The sequence below is a fragment of the Pholcus phalangioides genome, unplaced genomic scaffold (assembly GCF_987345545.1).
Source record: "Pholcus phalangioides strain wild (caught in Gottingen) unplaced genomic scaffold, Ppha-v1.0 ptg000021l_1, whole genome shotgun sequence".
Classification (NCBI taxonomy): Eukaryota; Metazoa; Arthropoda; class Arachnida; order Araneae; family Pholcidae; genus Pholcus; species Pholcus phalangioides.
Genome location: NW_028301614.1, coordinates 224,431 through 251,626, shown reverse-complemented (window position 1 = coordinate 251,626; position 27,196 = coordinate 224,431). Strand labels below are relative to the sequence as shown.

The 27,196-nt window shown below is 37.6% G+C and overlaps 1 protein-coding gene across 1 annotated transcript; it reads right to left on the bottom strand.

The window, feature by feature from the left end:
* Positions 1–590: 590 nt before the first annotated feature.
* Positions 591–25,386, bottom strand: Fib (rRNA 2'-O-methyltransferase fibrillarin). Its single transcript, XM_089249046.1, has 9 exons — positions 25,272–25,386; positions 20,916–21,209; positions 20,753–20,815; positions 13,895–13,989; positions 8,556–8,729; positions 8,320–8,452; positions 6,515–6,627; positions 3,952–4,097; positions 591–706 (listed from the first exon to the last, which is right to left on the bottom strand). The coding sequence occupies exons 1-9, from the start codon at positions 25,282–25,284 to the stop codon at positions 673–675; spliced, it is 1,065 nt and encodes a 354-aa protein (XP_089105172.1). The 5' UTR covers positions 25,285–25,386; the 3' UTR covers positions 591–672.
* Positions 25,387–27,196: the final 1,810 nt, after the last annotated feature.

The window sequence follows — 27,196 nt, the reverse complement described above, 5'->3', positions numbered from 1 at the left end:
TTAATACGTTTATGCTATGTACATAGTTTATGTGGTACCCATGGTTTTTTTTTACTCCTACTTTACTAGTTATGGCGTTGACAATGATACAAATCCTGAGAATTAACTGATCCTAAAAACATAATCTAACACTGATAGTCAATTTGAAAAAATTATCTCTCATTGCTATAAAGTTCTTTTGAAAATATGAAAAAAAGATTAACGCAGACGTAAAACAAAGCGGCGTATTTGCATGGCAACTTACGCGACAATCCTATTAGCCAAATCTCGCTGAATAAGAAATGAAAAACCTAGACTAATGTTAGTTCAATTCATTGAACGTAGAATATTAAAGGTTCAGGAGAGACAAGCAGGTATTACACTCATCACTAATTGACTGCATACAAATTCATCTAATTATTTGTAATATCAATATATTGAACACATAATGTTGACTGAGGAAAAAGTTTATTCAACAGGCAATTAATGTAAAAAAAAATATATATCCTACTTTTCAGTTATAATTGTAGACATCTCAGTCAACCTTTCCAGAAAAAGTTTAAAAACAAACTGAAACCTGTAAGCTTAAATAATAAAATCATCACACTATGTACAAGAAACAATTTAAGAAAGTATTTAATGGGAGTCTTTATTTACAAATCAATAAATGATGCACTTGTTTAGTCAATGATTTCATTCTGCTTCGTCTTGCTTCTTTTGCGGGGGCCTGAAAACAAAAAAGTGAAATAAAAAATAAACGCATTGATTAAAAGTGAAGCAGTAGTTGAACATACAATGCTAGAAGATGGTTAAAAAAAGCTCATTCTTGCAGTTGCTCAGCTAACAGAAATAAGATTTTAAAAAACAACAGCCTACTTAGGGGCCATTCAAGCATTACGTAAGCAGATTTTCAGCCATTTTTGGCCCCCTCCCCCCACTTGTCAGCAAAATTTTGGCAGCAGCTTAGAATATTTCATATCTTCAAAAAGGGGTGGTTGATGACGTAAGCAACCCTCACCCCCCCCCCCCGAATGCTGACGTAATACTTGAATGACCCCTTATGTTTTTCTTCCTGCTTCACACTATAATGAAAACCTTGTACATGGTCTTGTAAGATGACGATATGATAAACTCTTGTCTAAGATTCAGGCACTGAATAACCAGAATTTCTGAACGTGGCTAATTTATGAACGGCAGCAGGGTCCTGTATCTCTGAAAATTCCCTTTTCATAAATTCTTAGCATTGTATCTGCTTCCTTATAAATGTCATTAAAATACTTATAAATGGCCCGATGATTTTGATCGATTATTTTTATATTGGTGCAGAAGTAATTATACATGGTTCATAGTCTTTGAATATAAAAAAATTTAAGGACTATTCAAGCACTTTTCCAGGCAAAATTTTTAAAATTCAAAGACATTCATATCGTGGTTAATAAAAATTATGATTCTTCCAAAAAAGGAAATAAATTGGATTCTTTTAAATTTATATTCAACATTTAATCATTTTTGATTAAGAGTTTGAATTGTAATTTGATTTATAATTTTTAAAACATAATTATAGTTCTCATTTCAATATGTAGACAATATACAATTTCAAGTTCTAAGGGTCTAGCTTGAAAAAAAACAATAAAAAAATTAGGCTGGCATTACACTATAAAAGTTTTAGAAAGTTGTTTTATAAAACTTTAACTATTAAAGATGCAACTAATCAGTGTAGCCTATAGGTTACATTGGAGCGAATGTAATCAATAGGCCTATTGGTTGTTTTGAGTTTTATAAAAGAATTTTTATCAAACTTTTATAGTGTAATCCCAGCTTGTTTATATATGTGGTTATTTAATATAATTAATTTATATATTATCTATAATTTTATATATTTAGTTAGTATAAATGTGGTATTTAAGCAGAAATCATAAAATGCCTGAATAAAAAATGTCTTCAATAAAAAAGTCAAAAAGCATGCAATCGTATATATAGGGTGATTATATGACCCATATTTCTTGGGACATTCTTATATTTTCACGTAATTTTGGCCACACATAGATTTTTTAAAAATATTTCCCTTCATTTCCTATTTTTTTTAACAAAGCTCTTATGAATTTTTATCCCTTGCTGAAATTATGTATTTTTTCCCCAGCCCTAATAAACTATATTATGATGACTGTATTGCTTCAATGCAATGGTGCTTTATTTTCTACCTTTGGTGATTTTTTGCAATTTTAACATTACGCGGCAACTTTGCTTACTTTTGACCTCACTTTTGGTGACAACGTTTAATTTTCCCGCATGTTTATCGAAGAAATATCGTCAGTTAACATTTGCAGCTATCATCCATTAATTCAATAGTTCAAAATATTTAGAAACAATATATTCTGAGGTTTGTTTGGCTGCCAGATTTTAGGCATCTTCTTAAGCAGAAATAGCTCAGGTATAGGCGACCATATGTCCTGTATTGAACATTGCCTCGTAACTATCGCTACTGCTCTATTAATTTTGGTTCCAGCGAATCTGGGGGAGGGGGTAAGTTGAGGGGGAACAATAATGGATGGAAGAAATTCACACAAAAAAATTTTCAAGCACTTATAAGCACCTGGAAATGATTATTTTTTCACGGACTGCAATGACTTTTCAAGCACTTTGAAAGACTTGAAGATTAACTTTTTCTCAAGGTCTGTACGAATCCTGTTATAGCTGAAATCGATCAACAAGCCTCATAATAAAATGGATTCCAATAACCCCCTTCGTCACATACAAACTTTTTGCAACAAATCTGGACGGTCTGGTCTGTATTTGCAGTATCGTGATAGTTTAAAAAAAAATGTTTCCTTGTTTGTACATATTAGAGAAAGGAATAAATAAAACAAAAAAGAAAAAAACCAGTACAAATGATAGAGTACTCCAGTTGCTTAAATGCGGTCACCAAGACTTTTTGTGGCTGCTTCTATGAAAATGACCATGGCTGCCCACTATGGGTGTTTTCCCTAATGATGGCGGCAGTCACTGACGTCATCACATGAAAGCTCGTGTAAAATCTAATTTTCTGCCAAAATCCAGAGAAATTTTAACAAATCCGGAAAGCAGGAGGAAGAATGAAAAATCCAGAGAGTTAGCAAGTCCGACTGTGCAAATTTTGTATTGCAGGTCTCACAAATAATACAGAGAACTGACTAGCCTAGTTTGACATGTTTAAAATGACCTAATAAGTAGGCCAACAGTTTATGAAAAAAGTCCAACATATGAAGCAAAATTTTCTTTTGCTTCAGAGCTAAGACATTGTTTTGGCGTTAAGTCTCTGAAACATGTTAAAGACAGCAATTGGACACTTTCACATTCTTCTTGTTGTCCTAACTGCTTCATAGCCATCTCAAAGCACTGAAAAGCTTCCTCATTTGATAGTCCTTTTTCGGCATGACAATCGTCGCTAGGGTCTTTGGCATACAAATTTGAATTTGCCGACTGGAATGCTTTAAGTGGTTACTTTACTTTTGGTTAGCCGATGCTTCAGTTGATCAGTATTTACTACTGTATGTTTGTGCACACACACCAAAATGGTAGTGAAAGAAGCCAGGAGAAAATTACCAATTTATATAAGAAAATTTAGTTAGACTATGTAAAGGGGGGGAATGCATTTAAGAAGTGTTTGTTTCAACCCTTTAAATGATTTTTTAAATTTTCCTGATCTGCATTATAACTGCCACATTGGAAAATGTTAAGAACCAGAGATATTTCAGGGTGACCGAAATAAAGAATATCCAAGTTTGAAGAGATATCTCAGGGTTGCTGCTGTAAGGGTAATTTTAATAATTATATTTTTATATTTTCATATATTTTGCCTTTCATTAACAAAGAGAGCATAAATTACATCTTGCAAAAGTCATGCCACCAACATGCCCCTCCCCCCATAGAGGGGCCCACGAAAAGTTGGAACCGAGATCTATGGCCCCTAATAATGATACAAAAAATACAGACCTGTAAATTCCTACAACTACAGCATGATCTCTCTCATATGGCTCAAGAGTAATTTGCTCTTGTGGTTTCAACTGTTCGGATTGAAGTTTCTTCACTTCCCCTGCAAAAACTGCTGCAGGTTCAGCAACAGAGTCAATGCAATTGGCCTGAGGAAAGATTTATACATTGAAACTTTGTATTCAAAGGAGATACAAATGCAAAACAAAAAATTCAATAAAATATTATTCAAGTTGTGTTGTGCAATGAATTAAATTACTATTCAGCTGTTTTGGAAATTTTATGCTTTTTACTAATGTTCATTCAATAAAATGGTCTGGTGAAAAGAAAAACAAAATTATAGATAACATGTGAGTAAATGTTATTGTATATTTATTCTACAAAACGTGACAGAACTTGACCACTCTCAAACTCTGATCAAAGATACTAAACTAACTATTGCAGACTGAAGTGTTATTACAGCTAGGTGTTAATCGTCATTTAAGTGAAACTGCCCTCCCCCCAAGGTGGAAGGAAGCACATTCTCTATAAACATATACAAATGTTTCTCAATCATGTAAGTAATGAATAGGGCAAGGTTGCTCAAACTGTGTGCCATAGCCACCAACCTTTTTAAAAGTGGCACAGAGCAGCAGGGCTCCGATTCTTTGTTAAACTGCTCTATGGAGCCACAAATAAGCATTTATTATGCTAAGGAACACTATTGGTGGAAAAGGATTAAGAACCCCTGGAATAAGGAAAGGATATGTTTTCACGCTTTTCATTCAATCCTCAATTTTGTCTAATAGTCATTCAATATTAAAGACCATGTTGTGATCAAGATTTTAATTCTCTCACAGCAGTGATTCTCAACTGGGCGTACTTTCCAGGGGCTCCACGGCTGCTCATGGAAAATAAGAAAATAAATAAGTAAATAAGTACTGCACCACATGAATTTTGTATTGTTTATCTATGCTATTTTGATTGCTTATAACAAACACTGACTTCAGCAATGTACATCCCTATAACAAATTTTAGACCAATTTTTAAAAAAACATGAATTGTCTATTTTGCTTGCTGGATCAAGATTATTTATTCCCAAGAACCTACCTCCAAATCACTTATAATGAACACATTTACCATTCTCTAACAAGATTCAGGTTGTGATGGTTTCATCATGTGCAAATTAATTTTGAGAATTTCCGAGAGCAAAACGCTATGTTCATGGCTTCAAAACTTATAGCTATACAGTTGGTTGAAAGTCAAAAGCGGGAAAGGGGTGGGGGAATCAAAAAAATCAAGTTACTTGAAGCTTCTCATTTTTTCTTTAAATCCAGGGTGCTCAATCTCTAAGCAAGTGCGGGCCACTGGTTGGTTCAAACCTCATGTCGCGCAGCACTTGAGTGATGTGGAACTGTACCAGGAACAGCTTAAGTTCACTGAAACTATATTGCAGGTGACTCAATGATCTTTAAATATGCCGCGAGAATTTAATTGAAGTGAACTGCACTGCAGATCACTTAAATGATCTGTACACAGGTTGCTTGAGTAATCTGAAAATATGCTACTCGGTTAATTTTTACAAAATGAGGTTTGAGGTTGCCGGCCACATCAGATGACAGAGCCACATTTTACCCACGGCCCTAAATTGAGCATATATGCTTTAAATGGTTCAAAAAATTAGATAAAAAGTTCATAGAGGTCAGTGTTCTCACGAAAAGAAAAGGCTTTACACTTTGCATGCTTATTTGGCAAATGATTTAAACGTAAAACGTCCATAGAGAAAAAAAGAATGATTTACACATTTTTGTTGACATATATTAATTTAGGTGAGAGTTTACATCTTCATTTAAATATATTATTTGATCTATTCATTTCAAGAATGCTCAGATTATAGCAAAATGTGCATGTTAAATGTTTCATTATGCTTTACTCTTTAACGCCCAGATAGAAAACCTGAGAGGGTCGTGAAAATACCAAGTTTTTTGTGTTTGAAGTGGACTCATCCAAATTTCGGCCACTTTCCCTCTCCCCACCCTTTCTCCATGAGTTTCTATTCATGCCACCCTTTGTATGGACGTTCACCCTTTCATTTCAATGGATTTTCGGGAGATAATTTGTCTACTGAAAACACCCCTTTTCTCACAGTATTATCTCTTTGTAAAATGCACATTGAGTACCCTTAGTCCATTCTCAAGGAACATTCTAGTACATCAGTTTTTAAAATCCCATTGATAGGGCGTTGCAGTTGTCTTTTCCGTTCCCGCCTCTGACAAGAGCTTTCATCTTCTTTTCCGTTGGTGACAAAAGCCCACCAAAACATGCCCATACCCCCTAGCTGGGCCGACTTGAGGCGGTTATGGGCATTAACCTACTCAGACGACTTCGGGCGATCTGGGCATTATAGAGTTAAAACACCATTTTCTAAGCTGCTCCATATAACAAAGTATCCATAAAACAAGTAATTTTACTGTTTTTTAGATTTTAATATAAGTGGATCTTGACTGTACTTGTAATTATAGTGTGAAATGAAATCCTCATTAACGTAAACAATCAATTTTATATAATGCATAAATAAATCACTTACCTTTATCGAAATTACAAAATGTCCTCCATTTTTAAGAAAATTATGAGCATTCAAAGCTACAATTCTAGCTTGGTCAGGCTGAGCTACATCAGCAAATATGGTGTCTACAACGGCTGCAAAAGAAATAGTTATATAAATTATTGGTGAATGTATAAAATCACGGAAATTTGAAAAATACATTGTGGACACTTGCTAATCCAGCACATATCAGACCAACGTGTGCAGGATTCCTGAAATCACTGGATTCCTGAAGTTAATTGAAAAACCCATTTAAATAATAGAAACTGTGCACAGATACACTAGATTACTGTACAACCCATGCCAGCGCATGGCTGGATTATCAACAGTATACACAGAATGAAACAAACACGCGAGTACAGAAACACACATAAACACAAAAGTTACGCATAAAACAGGGGTGCAAGTGCCCCTCATTCATTTTGGAGCAGAAGTTTCAAAAATGGAGCAGAACTAAAAACTAACTATATCTGCAATATAAGATTTAATTCTTCTGTGAAATGCCAAGTTTTGCCAAAAATGGTTGGAACAAATAATTCTAAATAAATTTCCTCCACAAATCAAAGTCCATTTAAATTTTTTCTGAAGTATCTTATCTATCATTACTAAAACATGCATTACTGAAATGACGAATATTTTGACCTTCGCAATAGGTTTTTTTTTTTGCATACAGGCTCTTGGGTGTGCGCTCAACTAGTAACACTTCTAGATGAGGTTGATCGTCCCTGTCAACCTCCCACCCTCCTCTGGAACCGTACCGAAAGTAACTGAACATTGTCCACGATTGGCCAATAAAAATTTCACTTCCGAATTTTTGCACATGTGTCAAATAGCCGATTTGACCACCAAGAGGCCGAATGGACACTCGCGATTTGGCGCAATGGCGATTGGCAGCGCGAACCCTGCTTCCGTTCAACCCCCGTAACCAGTGATGACTTCTGGAAAGAAGAGGGAGAATACCGGCATGAAGTAGGCATGAAGTAAATGTCATGTAAACGGGTTGTAGCAAAAATCCCTGTTACGGGTAACTTCCCGGGATATTTTATTGCACATATAAATGGGACTACTATGTATATTCTCAAAGGGTAATCCTAATCAGGGGTGTAGGCAAGATCAACCTTTGAAGGAAGGGGGGAGGACACAAAAGTCGTAGAGCGGTGGGGTACAATGAATTTCTTAGCAAGACATTGAGTTTTTAGCCTTCAAATAGTATCAAAGTTAACATAAATTGATTATAACATGTAAAAGGCATTTTCTTTCGAAAAATATTTTCCTGCATCAAAAATAAATGGACATGGGGTCCCTTATTTCTTTCCCTGTATGTATGCCTCTGAATCTAATATATGGTAGAAGGTGGGGAGAGAGGAGAGCTGACACGAATTTGGTAACAAAATTTGGGGGGGGGGGGGGTTAGAAATGGTTAAAAATCTGACGTAATATTTGAATGAACTTCTAGTCAAGTAATAACCTTGCATAGAATTTATGCTGACTGATTCAATTAAAAATGCGCATGTATTAACATTGATGAAAGAATAATACTCAGGTATATTCCACAATAGCAGGCCTTTGAATTATTGAATTGTATTAACTAAAAGGTCAGCTTTTCCTTTTGATTTGAAGTTTCTTTCCGATCCCCCCCCCCCCCGCCTATTTCTGCAAGAACCTGATCATAAGACTAGCTCAATGTGTGATTGAAGCTAAAAACACACACTCAATCAAATCTAAATTTACAAATGTAAAAGGAGTTTTGAAAAGGGAACATAAATTGCAAAAAGATCACTACTTACGCACAAGCATCCTATATTTATGGGGATGTCTAGCATCTTCGATAATGGGAACAATGTTTGTTCTTTTCTGTGAGACTGCAACCAAATCGCGACCGGATCTTTGAGAAAACTCAACAGCGTAAACAGCTCCTTCCTGTTAATAAAATCAAAAACCCATATAACTTCTGAAAATTCACACAGCAGCAGAACCAGTATAAAAATATTAGTTTGAATATGCAAGTCAACAAGCAACTTACGGGTCCAACAACATCAGATACATGAGAAACTGTAGTTCCAGATGCAGCTCCCAAATACAACACTTTGGATCCAGGTGGCATATGTATTTTATCCACACCTCCCAATATAGCAGCAGCAAGTTTTGAACGAAAAGGATTCCACACTCTGTATTCCAACTTGCTACCATTATCAGTCTGCAAAAGACAAGAGATTGTTACATGATATGGTAATTAGAAAAATATTTTCACAATGAGTATGGCATAGGCCAGGGATGGAAAATGAAAATTTGATTTTTGTAGCAGGAAAAATTATTTTCGTACCAGCAAAAATGTTGTTTTGTAGCAGCATTTATCAGTTTCGTAGCACTTTAAAATTTTGGCAGTAAGTAAAATAGTTTCAGGGTTGTTTGGTTTAAACCACCGTGGTTAAACCGCACAGGAGTAGAAAATCTGCTAAAATTTTGACAATTTTTACCCTCATTTGCTACATACTGTTACAAAAATGCTGAAATTCTTCCATTCCGCACCATCTTGCACCACAAACAAAATTTTCCCTTAGGAAACTTTGATGTTGGAAACTTTGGTTGCGCTTATTATGTGTTCAAGTGTTGCGATCTATCTTCTAAATCAAAAATTAGAATGAAAACCTTTCTGCAAATTTCAAATTGATTGTTTTGGATGGAATAATTTGCAGAAACCATTGTAATTTCTGATTCATTTCATCTAGACTACAACAACAACACTCAGATAGTATACAATAAATATGTGCAAGTTTATGAAGTAAGTGAATATAAAGCACAGGATAAGAGCTTTAATGACCAAACTGCCTATGTAATCTCTCATAAGCGGACCTATGGTGTGGCAGTTGATCATCCTGATCACCCCCAACCTCTAAGTGAAATGTGAACATGATAATATTGCATCTTAAATCCACTGAAAATTACTCGTATCAATATTTTGGATTAAATAACCAATTTAAGAAAACTCTGACTAAAAAAATGGAAAAGGCCAGGGTATTTTTCTCAAAAAAAGTCAGGAGAGGAAGAAAACTACAAGGGGTCGTTCAAGTATTACATAAGCAAATATTTAGTCATTTTTGACCCACTCCCCCTCATCAGCAAAATTTTGTCATCAGCTCTGCCCCTCTGAATCCCAACGCATATTGATGGGATCAGAGACGTTCACAGGGGGGCTCATATCCCCCCCACGATCAAAAATTTATTTTTAATGCAAAAAATAGTTTTTAAATTTAAATATCTTTATATGTTTTCATAATCAATTTCTGTTAATTTCAATGTTATTTGAAGGTTATGAGCTCAAATTTATCTTTGATAAATTCCTTGTGACCCACCTTCTAAGCCATACAATGATAAATCACGTAAACGCCCTTGGCCCGCTGACCAAATATGGCCCTTGGGTTATCATGGCCCCCACATCCTAGAGCAGCCCCTAGGCTGAAATATTTTCCGGGCCCCCCTTTATGAGGAATTTATAGCATGATAAAAACAAAAGATGCTGAGAATCATCGCAGACTCCAGGGCTGGAATCCTGTCAGCCATACTCTTGTGGGGGTCAAGGGGGTTATCTGATGCTGCCTGCCCTCCTCAAACCTAATTTTGTACAAATGAACTAAGTGGCACATTTGCAGATCGCTCAAGTGTCCCGTGGGACAATTGCAGAGCATTTAAACAACCCATGGCACATTTTCACATCATTAAGCCAGTGGTTGGCAAACCGCGACTCGTGAACCACATGCGGCTCTTTGGCCCCTAAAGTGTGGTTCTTTCATAAAATACCACGTGCGGGTGCACAAAAACTCCAGATTTTTTGAAAATCATGTTTATACCAGGGCCGTCTTAAAAGCATGATGGGGCCCCAACCAAATGATTTTTCTGAGGCCCTACCAGACAAATTTTCAAAAATTTCAGCAGGTCTAATTTCTCTGAGACCCCTGGGATGTGCCCGGATGGGCTCCGTGCATTTAGACATGCATTTTGTTCTAGCTTCTTTCCCCTCCCTAGTAAATCATATTTTTTGCGGGCGCGAAATTCCGCGACCAATCAGGTGGGTCGAAACTAGGAAGTTCGGGAAAAGGTTGCGGAAACTAGGTTTTTTGCTTAAGGTACTGGAGGGGGGGGGGGGGGAAGAGGGAGCAGATAGACGCAAAAGATGAGTTTCCTCTCGGAACAGGGGGGGGGGGGGACATGCAATGTTTTCCATACCAAAAGAATGTCAACCTCTACCCGGCCAGATCATAGAAGATACATCTGGGCCCCCCACCTCTCATGATTACTCTCCCGTGGCCACCTCTCTCCATCTGCATCCAACATTAGCCATATGCAAGACGGGTCTGGATGGAACGGGTCTAGGTCAATTCGTCGCGATCAACTTGTCGCGCGACAATTCGTCGCAATCAATTTGTCGCAGCGTCAATTCGTCGTGCTACAAACTCGTCGCGGTACAAATTTGTCGCAGAGTCAGTTCGTCGCGGTACAAATTTGTCGCAGAGTCAGTTCGTCGCGGTGCAAATTTGTCGCAGACTCATTTCGTCGCGGTACAAATTTGTCGCAGAGTCAGTTCGTCGCGGTACAAATTTGTCGCAGAATCAGTTCGTCGCGGTACGAATTTGTCGCAGAATCAGTTCGTCGCGGTACAAATTTGTCGCAGAGTCAGTACGCCGATCAAATAAATTTTCAAAATTCAGTTTTCATGGTATTCATGCCACACTTCCCGCTTTCTGGCGGGATCTCCATTTCTCGCAGCGAGGGGCGTTGGGCGAACACACCAAGATGATAAATTACGATAAAATAAATTTTCAAAATTAAATTTTCACCGTATAAGCCGCACTCCCGCTTTCTGGCGGGATCTCCATTTCTCGCAGCGAGGGGCGTTGGGCGAACACACCAAGATGATAAATTACGATAAAATAAATTTTCAAAATTAAATTTTCACCGTATAAGCCGCACTCCCGCTTTCTGGCGGGATCTCCATTTCTCGCAGCGAGGGGTGTTGCGGGAACACACCAAGATGATAAATTAGGATCAATGCCCATCCCAAAGCACAATTTGCCTAAGGGGTCATTCAAGTATTACGTCAGGATCGGGGAGGGAGTTTCGGATTTGTTGACTTTTGATGGCGGGGGGGGGGGGGGGGTTGAAGGTCGCTTACGTCATCAACCACCCCTTTTTGAAGATATGAAATATTCTAAGCTGCTGGTGAAATTTTGCTGACGGGGGAGGGGATGGGGGTCAGTGTTTTGCTGATTTTTGCTGACAAGGGGGAGGGGGTCAAAAATGGCTGAAAATCTGCTTACGTAATACTTGAATGGCCCTAATTCACTATTGAATATGTATCTGCCATGTAGGGAATACATCTTTGAGGAATTTTTTACCGACAATATATCTAAGGCTAGCATTACGCTATGAAAGTGTTCTAAAAGTCCTTTTATAAAACTTGAAAAATTCAACCAATAAGATTATCGGTTGCATTTGCTCGAATGTAACCTATGAACTTTATTGGTTGGATTTTTTGAGTTTTTAACTTGAGCAACTTATCCGGTGCAAATTAAATTTTGAAAATGTATGTGATCGCAATTTATCATCTCGGTGTGCGCCCCAACTCCCCTCGCTACGAGTAATGGAAATCTCGAGAGAAAGCGACAAGTGTGGCTTATCCGGTGAAAATGAAATATTAATTAAATTAAATTATTAATTATTTCAGGTTCTTGTGGAGATACTGTAGTGGTTAATGTTGGTGGGAGTCTCGATTCCACATGGGACAGATACAAGTTTACACTTAAAGACAGCCTCCGCTGTACTGTAATTTGGGGAATATCATAAACACCGACATTTTTTTACAGAATTTTAAAATTTTATCATAGAAAAAATGATTTTTTTAACATTTACAATAATTAAATAATAAAACATTAATATCAATTGTAATTTTAATTTCGATGTAATTTCGATGATTTTTTTCGAAATGACAAAAAAAAAAATTTAGTAAACTGTGTGCATTTCTTGATGGAAAAAAACTTTTCTTCATGTTTATTTTTTCACGTATGAGACAAAAAACCTACATACAGATCGCGTGACGAGTTGACTCTGCGATAAATTGACGTCCCGACGAATTGGTTACACGACAAATTGTCACTGCGACGAATTTGTACCGCGACGAATTGGCTCTGCGACGAATTTGTACCGCGACGAATTGGCTCTGCGATGAATTTGTACCGCGACGAATTGGCTCTGCGACGAATTTGTACCGCGACGAATTTGTATCGCGACGAATTTGTATCGCGACGAATTGGCTCTGCGACGAATTTGTACCGCGACGAATTGGCTCTGCGACGAATTTGTACCGCGACGAATTGGCTCTGCGACGAATTTGTACCGCGACGAATTTGTATCGCGACGAATTGGCACTGCGACAAATTGATGCGCGACGAGTTGAGCGCGACAAGTTGATTGCGACAAATTGACCGGCTACGTGGATGGAACAGTCTGAAGCGGTCGACCTCAGCGAACACACCTCAATCAGATCGAGGACGTTTCTAGCAAAGGCCAGCTTAGGAGCACCCTAATTAAGTTAATAACAATGTACCTACCTATATAGTTTGTTTTAAAAACATTGGCTCTCGAAAGAAATTTCAATCGTTCTACTGTTGATATTTGGCTCTGTTGACTAATGAGTTCGCCAACCACTGACTTCAGCGATCTGTGACACATTTATAGATCTCTTGAGTGACATGTGACTTAGTTTTAGAGCACTTAAGTGACCCCCGGTGCGGTTCTACATCACTCAAGTTACCCGCCACACATTTTTAAATTATTTAAGTGATCCATAGCATATAATTACAGATCACTTGAGTGATGTGTGGCACAGTTCTAGAGCACGTAAGTGGCCCGGACACATTTCCAGATCACTTGGATCTGCGAAACATTTAGAGATCACTAAAGTGGTTCTGTAGGGTACTTATCAATAGGGGAATGTTACTTCAAGTGCCCACAAACTATTCAAAGGTTTTCTCATTTTTGGGGCATCAAGTAAGATGCCATTAAGAATATTTCATATTTTCAAAAAGGGTGGTTGATGACAAGCATTATCCAACCCCCCCCCCCCCCGTCATCAAAACTCAGCAAATCGGAAACCCCCCATCGATGCGATGCTGACGTAATACGCACAAAACATGTGGCCATACATATGGAGTAGATGTTAAATTTCCTTCACACGGATCAAGTATTCAAATTTGGATTATGTTCAATCATAAAAAGCATAGATCTGAAGTAAAGAGGAGTTTCAATGCAATTGACAAAGGAAAAAAAAAAAAGATACAATAACAACGAAACAGTCATTTTACTTACATCCACAGAAATTTTTTTCTCTCCATAGACCGTTTCTCCAGGAACAATGCTGAGAGTGCACAGAACATCTTCTTTACCATGTGCAATGAACACTCCTGGGGGAGAAAGAGTATAAATACAAAAAAAGAATTGTTGGTCAATGTTATACTGTAAAGGAATTAGCAAAGTTAAATAATAGTATTGTTCGAGGAATAATGGTATGAAAGGATGGACTTTGAAATTATGTATTTCAAAGCCATACCAGCCAGGTGTTAGAAGTTAAGAGTCCCAAAGAATATGGATCATGAAAGAAACCTATAAATTTGGCGCGAAGCACGTAAGGAATACAGAATCGAAGAAGTAGTATAAAAAGTAGCGATAAACAGATCCATAAATATGGGGACTGAAATGAATCGTAGAAAAGGTGCAGGACATTATGAAAGAAATCGGTATAAGTTGTATAAGAAGAATATGGTAATAAAATTCAGCGGCCGCGCTCATATTTCAATGATATTTGCAGCTGGTCAGAATTTTGTATAAACGTAAAAGCGTGGAAAAAGTCCAGGGTTAGAGCAGATGGTATTAGGTGAAAGGAGATTTGCGAATTCCGGGAATAGTTCCCACAGGAATGTCAACCGAACCAAAGGAATAGCAGTAGCCAATAAAACACATGTCCATAGCAAAATGTTATCCAATAATGTGAAGTGAAGAGAAGTTTGGTAAAGAAAATCAGAATTATCAAATGAGATGAAGTTTATGGAATATAGGTAGGAGTAGGCGGATAACCAAAGAAAAAAATATATATGAAGTTTGAGAAGAGTGGACACTCAGGGACATGGAGTGAGAGATGAGTGTGATTTCGAAGAGTATAGGAAAAGGAGACCAACTCAGAGACTGAGAAAGTATAATGTGAATTAGGATAGTTCCTCGAAGTCCACAAGATAGGTGTGAGATGGGCACTCACGAAAGAGTGAAGTTGATCTTCACCGGATTTGGGGTAAGTCACTCTTCTGAAATATAAACCAAATATTTAACATTCACTCTCCATGTTACTCGAATAATGTAATGCAGTATCCTAACTTTTAAATGTACATTCATATATGTTGTCATAATTTTAGAGTAGCCTAATTATCAAAGATTAATTAACTATTTTATCTTCGTTTCCTTGGACTTGTCATTTACACGAGCCTGTGGTTTTTGACTTAGGTTCACAGCGCAGTAGTACAATGGAGTATAAAATTAGTATGTTTATGGAATTAATTCGATCACAGCATTTGGGATGTTTACATTAGTGGGATGATTAGAATCAATGTTGCAGTAGGGTAACCAAGACCTTTGTACGTTGGTGAAATGAAATAATGAAACAATATTGAAAGCACCGCTCGTTAACATCAATACTACCACGATATCTATACTAATTTCATTGCAAAGATCTGAATTTCCTTCCTTCAGATACCTGCCTAAACGTACTTGTTACATCATACTTCACCAACATAACATAGTGCGATATAATTCAAATGAGAAAACCTAATAAAAGAGCAAAATTCACTTTTCCATAATCAGGGCTCCCACTCAAGAGAAATTAGAAAAAGTAGGAAAAAAAAGCAGGACTAAAAAGTAGGATGGGGACCCTCCCCCAGGCATAATCATAGCATTAAAAAAATTTTCATAAAATTTCTTTTTTATTTATTTACAATAACCCCAGAAGGCATGAAATGCACTTATACTGGAAGAAAAAAAAAATAAAAAAATAATAATAATTATAGTCAGTACGGGAAGCACTTCGCATACGGAGCCAGGTCGAAATCCCCAATAGTGGAAACAAATCTTGCGTAGGAGGCACATACAAGTTCTGATGGGAGACTGTTCCATATTCTTGCCACACGGCATCTATATCCGTGGAAAAAGCAATCCCTTCTAGCCATTGGTATTCTTATTTGGAAGCGATGCCTACGTAGGTTAACTCGCCTGTCTATGATCTCAAAGAAAGGCTCTCTCGATGGTAGATAAACAATTTGGTGGACTAGTTTGTAGCACATCTTCAGATCTGCAGCGATTCTACGCCATTCCAGTGAGTGTAAACCTAGGAATATCCTTTTAAATTCTTCTAAAATTCAACTTAAAATTTTTTTTTGTATTAAAAAAATTTGTTTTTATTAATCCCCCCCCCCCCCCCACATAGCACTATTTAAGTTATCCTATAAGATTGGCTCAAGTCAAAGCAAAATGACAGAAATCGCTTGGCTACAAAAACAATTTTTGGCTAAAACAGTACACTAGCAACCACAGATAATTCTTTTCTGTTCTCCTCACAATATAAATAACATTTTTTTTGGGAGGCTCCCACATTCCAATCTGTCAACTCTCTTCGACAATGCACAGTAAATTATGAAGACATGTACGGTTTTTAAGAATGACACTCCTTCGAGACCACTTTCAAAAGCACAGTGCAAAATGTGTAAATTACAAGCTCCAATGTTTATTTACATCGTAGGTCAAGGTGAATTGGATGATTTTACTGTGTTGCCATCTCTTTTTTAAAGGGATTTCAGGGTTCCCAGCAAAATCTGCTTGATCATTTCCCTGACCAAATTCAAAAATTTCCCTGACCAAATGCGCGTACACTGACACACGCATATATAAGTTTAAACCATCTAATATCACTAAATCAGTGATTCCCAACGTGGGCAATAACGCCCCCTTGGGGGCGATGGAATGTTCCAGGGGGCGGTGGAAGCTACAGGTATAACATAGGATCCTATGGGTTAGATTGCGTTGTAGGCGATGGGAGAAAAAAAATTCTGAAGGGGGGCAAGATGGGACAAAAAAGGTTAGGAAACTATGCTCTAAATTATAGTCGACCCCCTCCCCCGTATTTGTGGGGGTTACATTCTGGGGGTGGGGAAAATATGGGAAATTGCAAATAACTGAAACCATAGATTTTTTGTTTATCTTGTTTATTGAATATCACGAGAAGAGCAGGTAACACAAAATTATAAGGGAATGTAAACGAGGGTGCAGCGATTGATTGTTGGTGATGTTTTCTGAAAGAACATTGTAATTTCTGTTTGCCGTTTCTTCTTCATATCATCAAGTATGTTGGAGTATGTTGACAAGACTTCCTCTACCAATTTTTCTACATGTGAAGAACGTACTATAGAGGGATCTATATCATGAAAATCATCTGGTGGTGAGCCAAAGCAGCAACTGACTTACTTTTGCCAAGCATAGTCAATATATCTAATTTTTTTTGTAAACTTTTTTTTTTGTATTTTCGGAGCATTATCAGTAGCACTAGACAAATGAGCCATCCTAAACAGGCACAATTCAAATTTTGTAATTAAAACATGTAAATGACGATTGCTGAGGAAAAAATCCAATGAAGGAAAAAAACGACAAATACGGGAACTGCGAATACGGGGTGGGGCGATTGTATAGCATTTCATGGTAATGCCATTGTACCATTGAAAAGCCCATTACAGACAGATGCTAATATTTTGCTGCCAACAGCACTCCTTACAAAATCAAACTGTGTATATGATCTTGCACACAACACTAATTTCCTTGGAAATTTCACAGAGATAATTGAATTCAAATCATTCTTCAACATATAAAGGTTAAGGGCCCTTTCACACAGAGCGGATGTGGACGCAAGTCCGGAAGAAGTTTTAACAATTGGTATATACAGAGCATTTCAGACAATGTGGAATGCGCCCTCACCTTTGAAGTGTTCATGTGGGTCCGGATGGCATCCGCATGTGTCAAAACCTACGTGCGGGCTCCGCATCCGCACATACAAGTTTCGTACATTAGGTTATTTGGAGCTATTCACACGACGCGGATGCGGGTCGAATTAGTCCACATCTTTGGCTACTTTTTCAAGATGATTTTGCATGGAATTTTTTTAATTATTTGACATAAATATAAAAACACCATATGAAGGTCCCTGTGCATCAATAGGATGTACCCACATATATACGTCTATCCCTCCGTTTCCTTAGATAAAGGAGATATAGCAACTTTAACTGCCTTTTGTCCATACTTTACAATTTTATATAATAAAACCTGCCAACAACGAACACTGACGGGACCAAAATTATAAGCCATTCTGTAATTCATTACGAATATATTTGACTGAATACTTTAATAACTTTTAAATTTAATTACAAATTTTTAATTTTTTCTTTTTAAATTTTTAAAATTATTTTAAAATTATTTTAAAAATATAAGTATTTAAAATTGTTTAAAATATTTTTTTTATTTTTAAAACTAAATACTTTTATTAAACAACATTATCCATGTACGGCGTTCACTCAGGGCTGGATTAACACATTTGAAAGCCCTAAGCACTTCAATAGTTTTGGAGTGTTCCCCCCCCCCCCCAATACATACATATATACTTTACATGATATTGAGTCTATAAACTTAAAAAAAAAATGAAATTTCATATTTCAGAAGTGACTAATCTAAGGATGGGATTTCACTCTAAAAGGTTTATGAAGGTTATTTTATAAAACTTGAAAAAAAGCAACTAATAAATTTATCGGTTACATTCGAGAAAATGCAACCGATCAGCTTATTGGTTGCATTTGTAAAAGAATTATAAAATTTTTATAGTGTAATCCAGGCTTAACACAGAATTGTGATGTGAATATTTCTAAACACAGACATTTTGAAAGTCTCCACCCCTCCCCCCTTTTTCTACTTGCAAAGACTTTAATATCTCCTGATTTTGTTTTTTTGGAACATCATTGGATGTGTTTTTGGAATTTTTTTTTTCATATTTTCCAAAAAGACAGATCTTGGATTTTTTTTTTCAAAACCTTTTGTGTGTGAAAATATTTTGAGATATATTCTCCCATTGACTAATTGTGACGATCAAACTGAAAAGGCATCTTTATGTTACGATTAAACTATTAAGATTATTCTATGGGGCTCTAGATTAAACCACCAAAGAATAGCTCTAGGCTGCCTATGAGCACTGAATCAGGGGTGGAGAAAAATAATTACAAAAATCGGGAAAAAAAAGTTTTTATGCACAAATTTCAAACTAAAGATTTTTTAGAACTTCAGTGCTCGTGTGAAAGGGCATGTGGATCTGGGATCTGGATCCACGTCCGTTCAGTGAGAAATGGGCCTAAAGGTTCTCTACCCACAGGCAGGGGAAAAAAAACAAGAAAATAAAATGTTTTTTCAGAAGAAATAGAAAAGAAGTTAAGAGCTGGTATTGGCTTTGCTTTCAACAATGGAAAGGAGGGTCTCTCCACTTTAGATCCCTTCATCTATTTACTCAGAGGGCAGATTGTTTCTTGGCCAGCATTGTAAAATCCCACCCTTCAACTGATAAGACATCTCTCAGTAGGGGATCTGGAGGAAAATGCTGATAAGGATTTTTTTCCTCTCCCTGGGGATCTGAAAAATAATCTTCCATGGAAAAAAGTGAAGGTAAACCATTAGAATGTAGATTTATCCTCTGATTTTTTCCCCTTCAAATTTTCCCTGACTTTTCCCAAGTATTTAGAATTTTCCCTGAATTTTGACAAATATTTCATATTTTCCCTGACCGTTTTCAGATTCCCTGACTTTCCAGGTTGCTGGGAACCCTGGATTTGTTTAAATTTTTGTGTTCAATGTCAGTGTAATTGTTTTTGAAAAATGAAGCACTTTCATTTCTAGCTCTTTGCTGAATATTGTATACATTGCTTATGCCTCTGCATGGCCCTAAAAATACAGAAGACATTTTTAGACATATTTGCAAAATAGTACGATTGTACTATTGGGCAATATATCAATGATTACCTGCTCAATTAAAACCAATTATACAAATTTTGAAGATAAGATTTGGTGGAAAACTAGGACAAAACCGAGAAAGTAGGACATTTTACCAAAAAGTAGGACAAGTGGGAGCCCTGCATAATATATACAACAATCTCGAGATATCTAGTCATACTTGATTCCCTTTATTTTGGCAGTCCCGCAATGTATCTTGTTCACAAAACCTTCTCATTTCAGCAATAATGAGCCTAGCTAACACTGCAAAGCAGTCTTTTTTTTTGATGAAATGTTTTCCATCCCCCTCCAACCTGTCGATCAACTGCCATTGAGCCGAGCCAGCTTTTGTTCAAAGTTTAATAACAGAAGAAGCGAGATTTTTTTCCCTTTATCCCCAAGGAAGTATAGGATTATACCTACAGCATAATTGACAGAATGAGTTTTTCTCTTCCTTGTTTTTTTTAAATTAAATTTTTCTTTGTTGGGGAAAAGCATTCATCATCTCACACAATCGGAAAGAACATATTCTTCATAAAAATAGGTGGCAATTTCAACAAGGTTTAGTGATTTCTACTGTAGTAGTTACAATACAGATAGATAAAATTTTGAAAACTGCCTGAAGGGTTAAATAAGTTTTTTGCTAAATTAATTTGAATGCCGCAATGCTGCTGTTCAACTGATTGCAGAATTATTAAAATTTTACACCAGTTAATTGAATGCTTATTACTTTACATGATTCATCCCAAGAAGAGCTACAGTGAATTCCAGTATCTAAAAGAGCATAATTTCAACTGAGTGAAACGCTCGTTTACAGTAATCTGGAAGATATTTGATAAGCAAAAAGTGATTCTAAGAATTCTACTAAGCTTGTTCTATACCAGATGATCTGCCCCAAAGCAGAATATGCCGAAATCTGTGACGTACGTCAAAGAACAATCTTGAAGAATTTTAAGAAAAGTAGTGAAGAAACACTATTACGGGAATGTTTACTGTCAAAACATTCAGCTGAGGGTTTGTTGCAGAACAGTGCAAAACATTTCGAATTTGAAGATATTCTGCTCAACTAGTTTTTTAGAGATTCACACAAGCACATCAAAATATCCATACCTTCGTGTCTATGGGGTTCAACAACTACTTTTCTTCCACCTCTCATGCCACCACCTCCTCCACCTATAAGACAACCAAATGTGCCATTTAAAATCAAATCATAAATCATACAGATATGAGCAAAAGAACTATCACATTTGAAAATATAAAACTCTGTGCATACCTCTACCTCTGCCACCACCACGACCTCCTCTGAAGGGAGATCGTCCTCTGTCACCTCCACGACCACCTCTGAATCCTCCTCTATCACCGCCACGACCTCCCCTGAACCCGCCTCGGTCGCCTCCACGACCACCTCGGAATCCCCCTCTTCCACCTCTGAAGCCACCACCGCCGCTGTCTCTCCCTCGAAAGCTGCCGCCGCCACCACTGTCTCGTCCTCGGAACCCACCACGACCTCTTGGACTCTTGTTATCGTTTCCACGGAATCCACCTCGGCCTCCCGCAGGACTGAATTCTGAAAATATGAAAAATCAGAAACATTATAAATACATATTATGGAAAATTAAAATAATTTCAATACTGATAAAATGCATGTTGCTCTGCAAATTCTACTTGATCATTTCCCAGATTAAAGCTCGGAAAGAAATAAATATAACGCAAAATATTAATCTTCCAAATTTTGAATATTTGATTTTTAAAGTATGTTTTTCCCCCTTCAAGGAATTTCACTGTTTTGCCAAACATTTACACATTCCTTTGAGATTTTCTAAATATTTCGCTTTACCCTTTCAATTTTCCATGTCGCTGAGAACCCTTTGAATGTCAATGAAATAACACATTAAAAATGTGGTAAATTCTCAATATACAGTATACCGCGATTTTGTAACTTTTTCATCGCCAAATCCACTTTGGCACTAGGGTTACTGCCCAAGTACCCAAAAACGCTTAAAAACCAGTGGGAATAATATATATATATATATACACATTAAATATATTAATAATAATTGCTACTTAATCAATAAACACCTGCAAGCCGTACTTTGTACTGCACATGCCTGAGGCACGCACCCTCATGAACGGTCGCGCTCGGCACCTTCGCTACGCTCAAACGCCACTCTGCGCCAATAACGAGGGCCCCACCCCCACAAATGCTGTGTCAAGACGCTAGTGCTACTGCCAGAAGACATGCCCATCTTCATACAGAAGTTGACAATGCTTCCCAGCCCTTACGGATAAGCAAAACGAAATGGCACCATCCATGTTTGGTTTATGCATGATGTAACGTATCAGGATCTGATCCCTCTACCTTAATGGTGATCTTGTCGTTATGTGGAAAATTCCTTCTTATTTTAGACCCCAGGGACCTCTCAGTTACCGGAAACCACCTTCGGACCCGCGGGCAAACCGGTAAGGGCCAGAATGTTCGTTTAGTTCGGCAGTCAATGGTTGGGGTCTTTCGGCTGTCGAATGAGAACGGGCCAGAGGTCGGGATACTGATGTCCCACATAAATTAATTTCCCTCATGACGACGATGTCGCTATTTTCGTGGAGGGGTCTGGCCCAGATTATGTATAGTTTGGGCGAGGCTTAAGGGTTTGCCGGTTAAATATTTTTATTTTTATTAAAGAACCTCCTGGGGGAAGTTGTTACAAGTCTTATACGGAAAATATAGTGTTGTACTCACTTGTTTTCGGCGGGGGGCTGCAGACCTCCGTCGGAACATTTCATTTCTTATTGTCTTGTTGGTATTGTTTACATAATCGGGAGAGTCTGATCAGCTCTCCGGATTGTGTTATGTTGCCAGATTCCAATGTAATAATTCAATTGTAATGCTTATAATATAGTGACGCATGAATATGTAAATCTGATATTTTTGTTGAGGCGAAAAGACCTTGCGAGGACATGTGAGCCCAAATTTCTTGTGAAATAGGAGTATAAATTCCTCCCTCTTTGTCTCTCACATTGCATTCATCCTTTGCTTGTTCTTTTCAACTGAAGCCCTTTAGTAGGACAGTTACGTGACGTTAGCTCACCGTCTTGCTACCTTATCCATTGGCCTTAGGCTGGGAAAATAAGCTGATAATTAGTTAAAATGAAATAGTTACAGTATTCAAATTTGTTTCCCGGCAAGTCCGGAATCGGAAACAGTAATTAACCTTCACAGTCAAAATTCTTCATTGCTGATCAAAGTGGCCCGGCCCTCAACCGAGAGGCCCCCCTGGAGCTGCTCAAGTTGGTCCGGCCCTCAACCGAGAGGCTCCCTGGAGCTGATCAAGATGGTCCGGCCATCAATGGAGAGTCCTCCTGGTGCTAATCGAAACGATCCGGCTCTCAACCGAGAGACCTTCATTGATACTTGCAGGGAAAAGCTACATCGAAGTGACTAACAACATCGCAACATCGGATGTCCGATCAGCATAAAAGTTTGACTGTTGATGATCATCAATTGGTGAGCCAGTATATTTCTGTTAATGTTAAATAGAGGGCTCCATGTTGTACTAATCTATTGTTAAAATTGACTAACTTTATATTGAATTTAATAAATAATATTTCATGCGAAAGTTTATTTGCAATTATTTTCCACTTGTCGTTTGCCACCTTATTGCTGGATATTTCGAACCGGGCAAGCAACTCCCATAAGGGACGTTGCAATGAATTATGTTGCCAACATATCACTGTTTTGGCACATACAAAAATGTGGCAAACAAAACGGTATACTGTATATTGGGAACAAGCCAAAGATAATATTGAAAAATGATTTAGGCACAAACTCATAAAATCATGCACTATTCAATACATCAGACACAAACTTCCTTTTCATATAATGCATTGGTAATATGGTGAGATAGTTACCATACTTGCCGGTAAAGAGGATCCAGGTTTGATTCCTGGAGAAGATAGATACCACCGAAGGTTTTCATCGGCAAACTAGAGAAAAATCTATCCCAATGTATAACAGGCTGAGAAAACATGTCTCAATACTGTTGCCACCTGGAACGGTCTTTGCTTAGTTAAGGGAGGGCTACTACTCAACTGCTCATGCACCTCTTACACGTTCCCCCTGCTGAAATGCTTCTGATGAATGGGTACGTGTAGGAACGTGTTACATGTGTACGTATGCGTGGCCTTAAGGTATTTATATTGTCAGAATTTTTCTAGTTACATGCTCTTGCTGGTGTCGCCATCTACTTCACTATCATCAGATTTGTGTAGTCCTGAAATAATGTACATGCTTCCTTTCTACTGACAAAATTGATATTAGAGCTTTCAGTAACAACTGAAGTTAGCTCAGGTGGTAGAGTGCATTTCAAAGGTGTGCTGATTTAAATCCAACTTTAAACTTCAAATTTCTGCTCATTCATCTTCGTTTTTCGACAACCTCTCATTCATTTCCCTTCACAGTAGTTTTCATAGGCACATTACAGCATTGAAAAAGATGTTTGTGTCTCTGCCATATCGGTTTACAGTGCTTACCAAACCTTTTGTTCCATTGCTTCTCTTTTTCAAAAAATTTTCTCATAGCTGCCTCTCTAATTGGATCCTATGTTAAAACGATGGCTTCAAAAGCTGGCTGATAGATCCAGGAAAGAAAATTCAACTGGCCTTGCAGGGAATTGAACCCACATCTTCTCACTTGCAAGCGATACATTAGACTGGCCCAGACCATTAGACTACAAAGCCAACGAATCCCCTTTCCTTAGAACTCGTGTGCACTGAACGGAACCATACATGGACAGCTAGACATAGCTCAGGCCAAAACCTACAATTCCTGACACTGCCACCAGATGGCAAGTTAACCGAAGATGATGTCACTCTCCGCTATTACTACGTAGGTTTTGAAAGCTGGCGGATGCAAAGATAAATGTAGGGAAGAAAATTCTGGATTCTAGGAACTGGCCTTGCGGAGAATGAAACCCACATCCTCTCACTTGCCAAGTGAGCGCCCTAGATCTACTCACCCGGCAAGTGAGAGGACATGGATTAAATTCCCCGCAAGGCCAGCTAAATTTTCTTTCCTGGATTCATCAGCCAGCTGTCGAAACCTTTGTAGTAATAGCGAAGTGTGTGACATCTTCGGAGCTCATGTTATGCTTGTCGATTCTATCATCCCCTTCCTTCCCTAGCGAGTGCGATTACCTATTTTGATGAACACTGGGTTAGTGCACTTGCCCGGTACCCCCCCCCCCCCCCCCCCACTTCGATTCTCGGAGACGGCAAACTTTTCTTTCCAAAGGTTCATATCGGCATGACAATAATAAAAATCTCTTTGCCAAACATGAATTTATTACTAGTACCACTGAATTACATTTTTCCAGATATTTGCCCCGATTAAACTCACTACAAAATCAATTGTCAATTAAGAGCGGCACAATATCATACATTTATAAACTTCATTCAAACATTAAAAAAATGAAATCTCAAAACAATGAATAAATATCTGAATTGGATGCAAATGGCTCTGCTTCGACCATCACCAATTAAAACAATCAAATTACCTAATGGAAAACACCTGTATTGCATTCAAATTATAAAAGGTATTTTTATATTTAATAGGGATTGCAATGCGATACTTTACCTGGTTTTCCCATTTCTCTAAGGATCAATAGTAATATTTACGTAGAGATCTCGATGAATGAATTAATACACAAAAATCTCACACACGTGTTTCCTCTCTAACCGCTGGCGCCGGCTAATTGTTCGAGAGTTTACTTCAATTTCGAAAAATAATAATAATAATAATTGACAACGACCATAACAACCCCAAAGTAAAAATTAAGAAAAAACATGAATTATAAATGAATATAGTTCTTCCAAATAGCTCAATTTTCAAGTAATATGAATTCGAATTTGTTTTTTCCACGATAAGAAACATGGTATCGTTTACTAAGACTAGGGATTGCCAGTCGTCCTGTTATAAGGGACAATGACCCGAAAAAGTCCTTCAGGCCTACCCCTGGTACGACCTGGGACAACACCTTCTGCTTTAGAAGGTATTGCCTGGGAGGCCTCCAGAGAAGTGGATCCTCAAAAAATGAGATCTGGTTGAAATTTTCCAGAGTGACCGTGTATATTTATCAGGGAGGGCTTCAGAAAAATCACTTGGCCTGGGCCCACGATGCTCAAAAGACTGCTCTGAGCAGGGCCGCAACTAGATATTTTGTCACCCGGGGCAAGCCGCCATTTTGGCGCCCTTGTAATGTAGAATAAGCAGTTAAAGGGTGAATTCGTCGCCCCCTTCTGGTTCAGTGGACGGGGCACCAGACCCACCTGCTCTCCCCTAGTTGCAGTCCTGGCTCTGAGTAAGCACGTGAACTGATTGGCAGGTGTTTCTAGCCGAAAAAGACCTCAGAAAAAAATAGTTTACATGAGGGCTCATGGTGCTCTTAAGACGGCCCTTAACAAGGGTGGGGCTGACCACGTCTGTCGTTCTAGCCCTGGGGGCCCGAGACGATAAAGAGCGACTTTTATCGAAGTTGCCCATTACACTATGAAATTTTTTTGTCAAACGTATTTTATAAATGATCTTTGACAAAAAACTTTCATAGTGTAATACCGGCCTAAGACACGCATTGCAAAGGTTGTAGGTTCGAATCCCACTAACTCGACTGAGGCTTTTTTGTTTTTCTCATTAGTATCTTCGTTTTTTTAATGTATGATTAAATGTGATTCATTCATATCACCAGTATCCAATCAAAATAAGCATGCTTTTATAAATAAATGTTCTATTTATATTATGTCTGACATGATAGAATCAAAACAGGATTAATCTTACTTGTTTTTTCTAAAATCATATTAAGTTATTGTCAATAGTACACAGCCCAAGAAATTTTAAGGATCAAACCCCTGTAAAAGCGGTAAAAAATACAAATAGAAAAAACATAAAACTTAATTGTTTCAATATTTAAATTGCAAAGGTGATTATTAAACTAAAAAAGTAAGTGTTTTAACGCAGATTTCCCATGAATAGCGAGTATGAAATGACTTATAAAATTTATTTTTTTTTCATAGATTTTTTTTTTAATTATAAAAAAATCCATGTTTATAATTTTTTTGAAGGAAAACTCATTTGTTCTTGATGTATTATATCCTCGTAACAGAAATTTTATTTTAAGTTTACGTAACAGAATGCACTTCTTTCAAATGTTCTCTGTAATCACAAAATGTTCTAAACTTTGCACACAGAACAGTTCCCTTCAAAGCAAGAAATGGAACCTTCACATAAAATTTTGTGGACATTTCTCACGTGTTTCCTTAATAAGGGGGGGGGGGGGGATTTACTTTTGAAATCCTTTTTTACAGACGCCACAAATTTCTCTCGCCAACATGACATACAAGTCCTTATGGTCCTAGGGCCCCCAGGTCAGGATTTTTCACGGGTTTCCCCCCCCCCCCCCAACGAGCTGAGATTATGGTTTATTTTTGCAGTAAAAAGAGCCGAAACTCCCTTTCGGGAAGGAAGAAATGCTGAGTGAATGCCCCCCAGTGGCGGATCCAGGGGGG

Excerpts from the sequence above, each read along its gene's own strand:
- Fib (XM_089249046.1), bottom strand. Across the intron at positions 13,990-20,752 it reads TGAACCCCATAGACACGAAG|GAGTGTTCATTGCACATGGT; the intron begins GTATGGATATTT and ends TTTCTCCCCCAG. Across the intron at positions 4,098-6,514 it reads ATTTTGTAATTTCGATAAAG|GCCAATTGCATTGACTCTGT; the intron begins GTAAGTGATTTA and ends ATCTTTCCTCAG.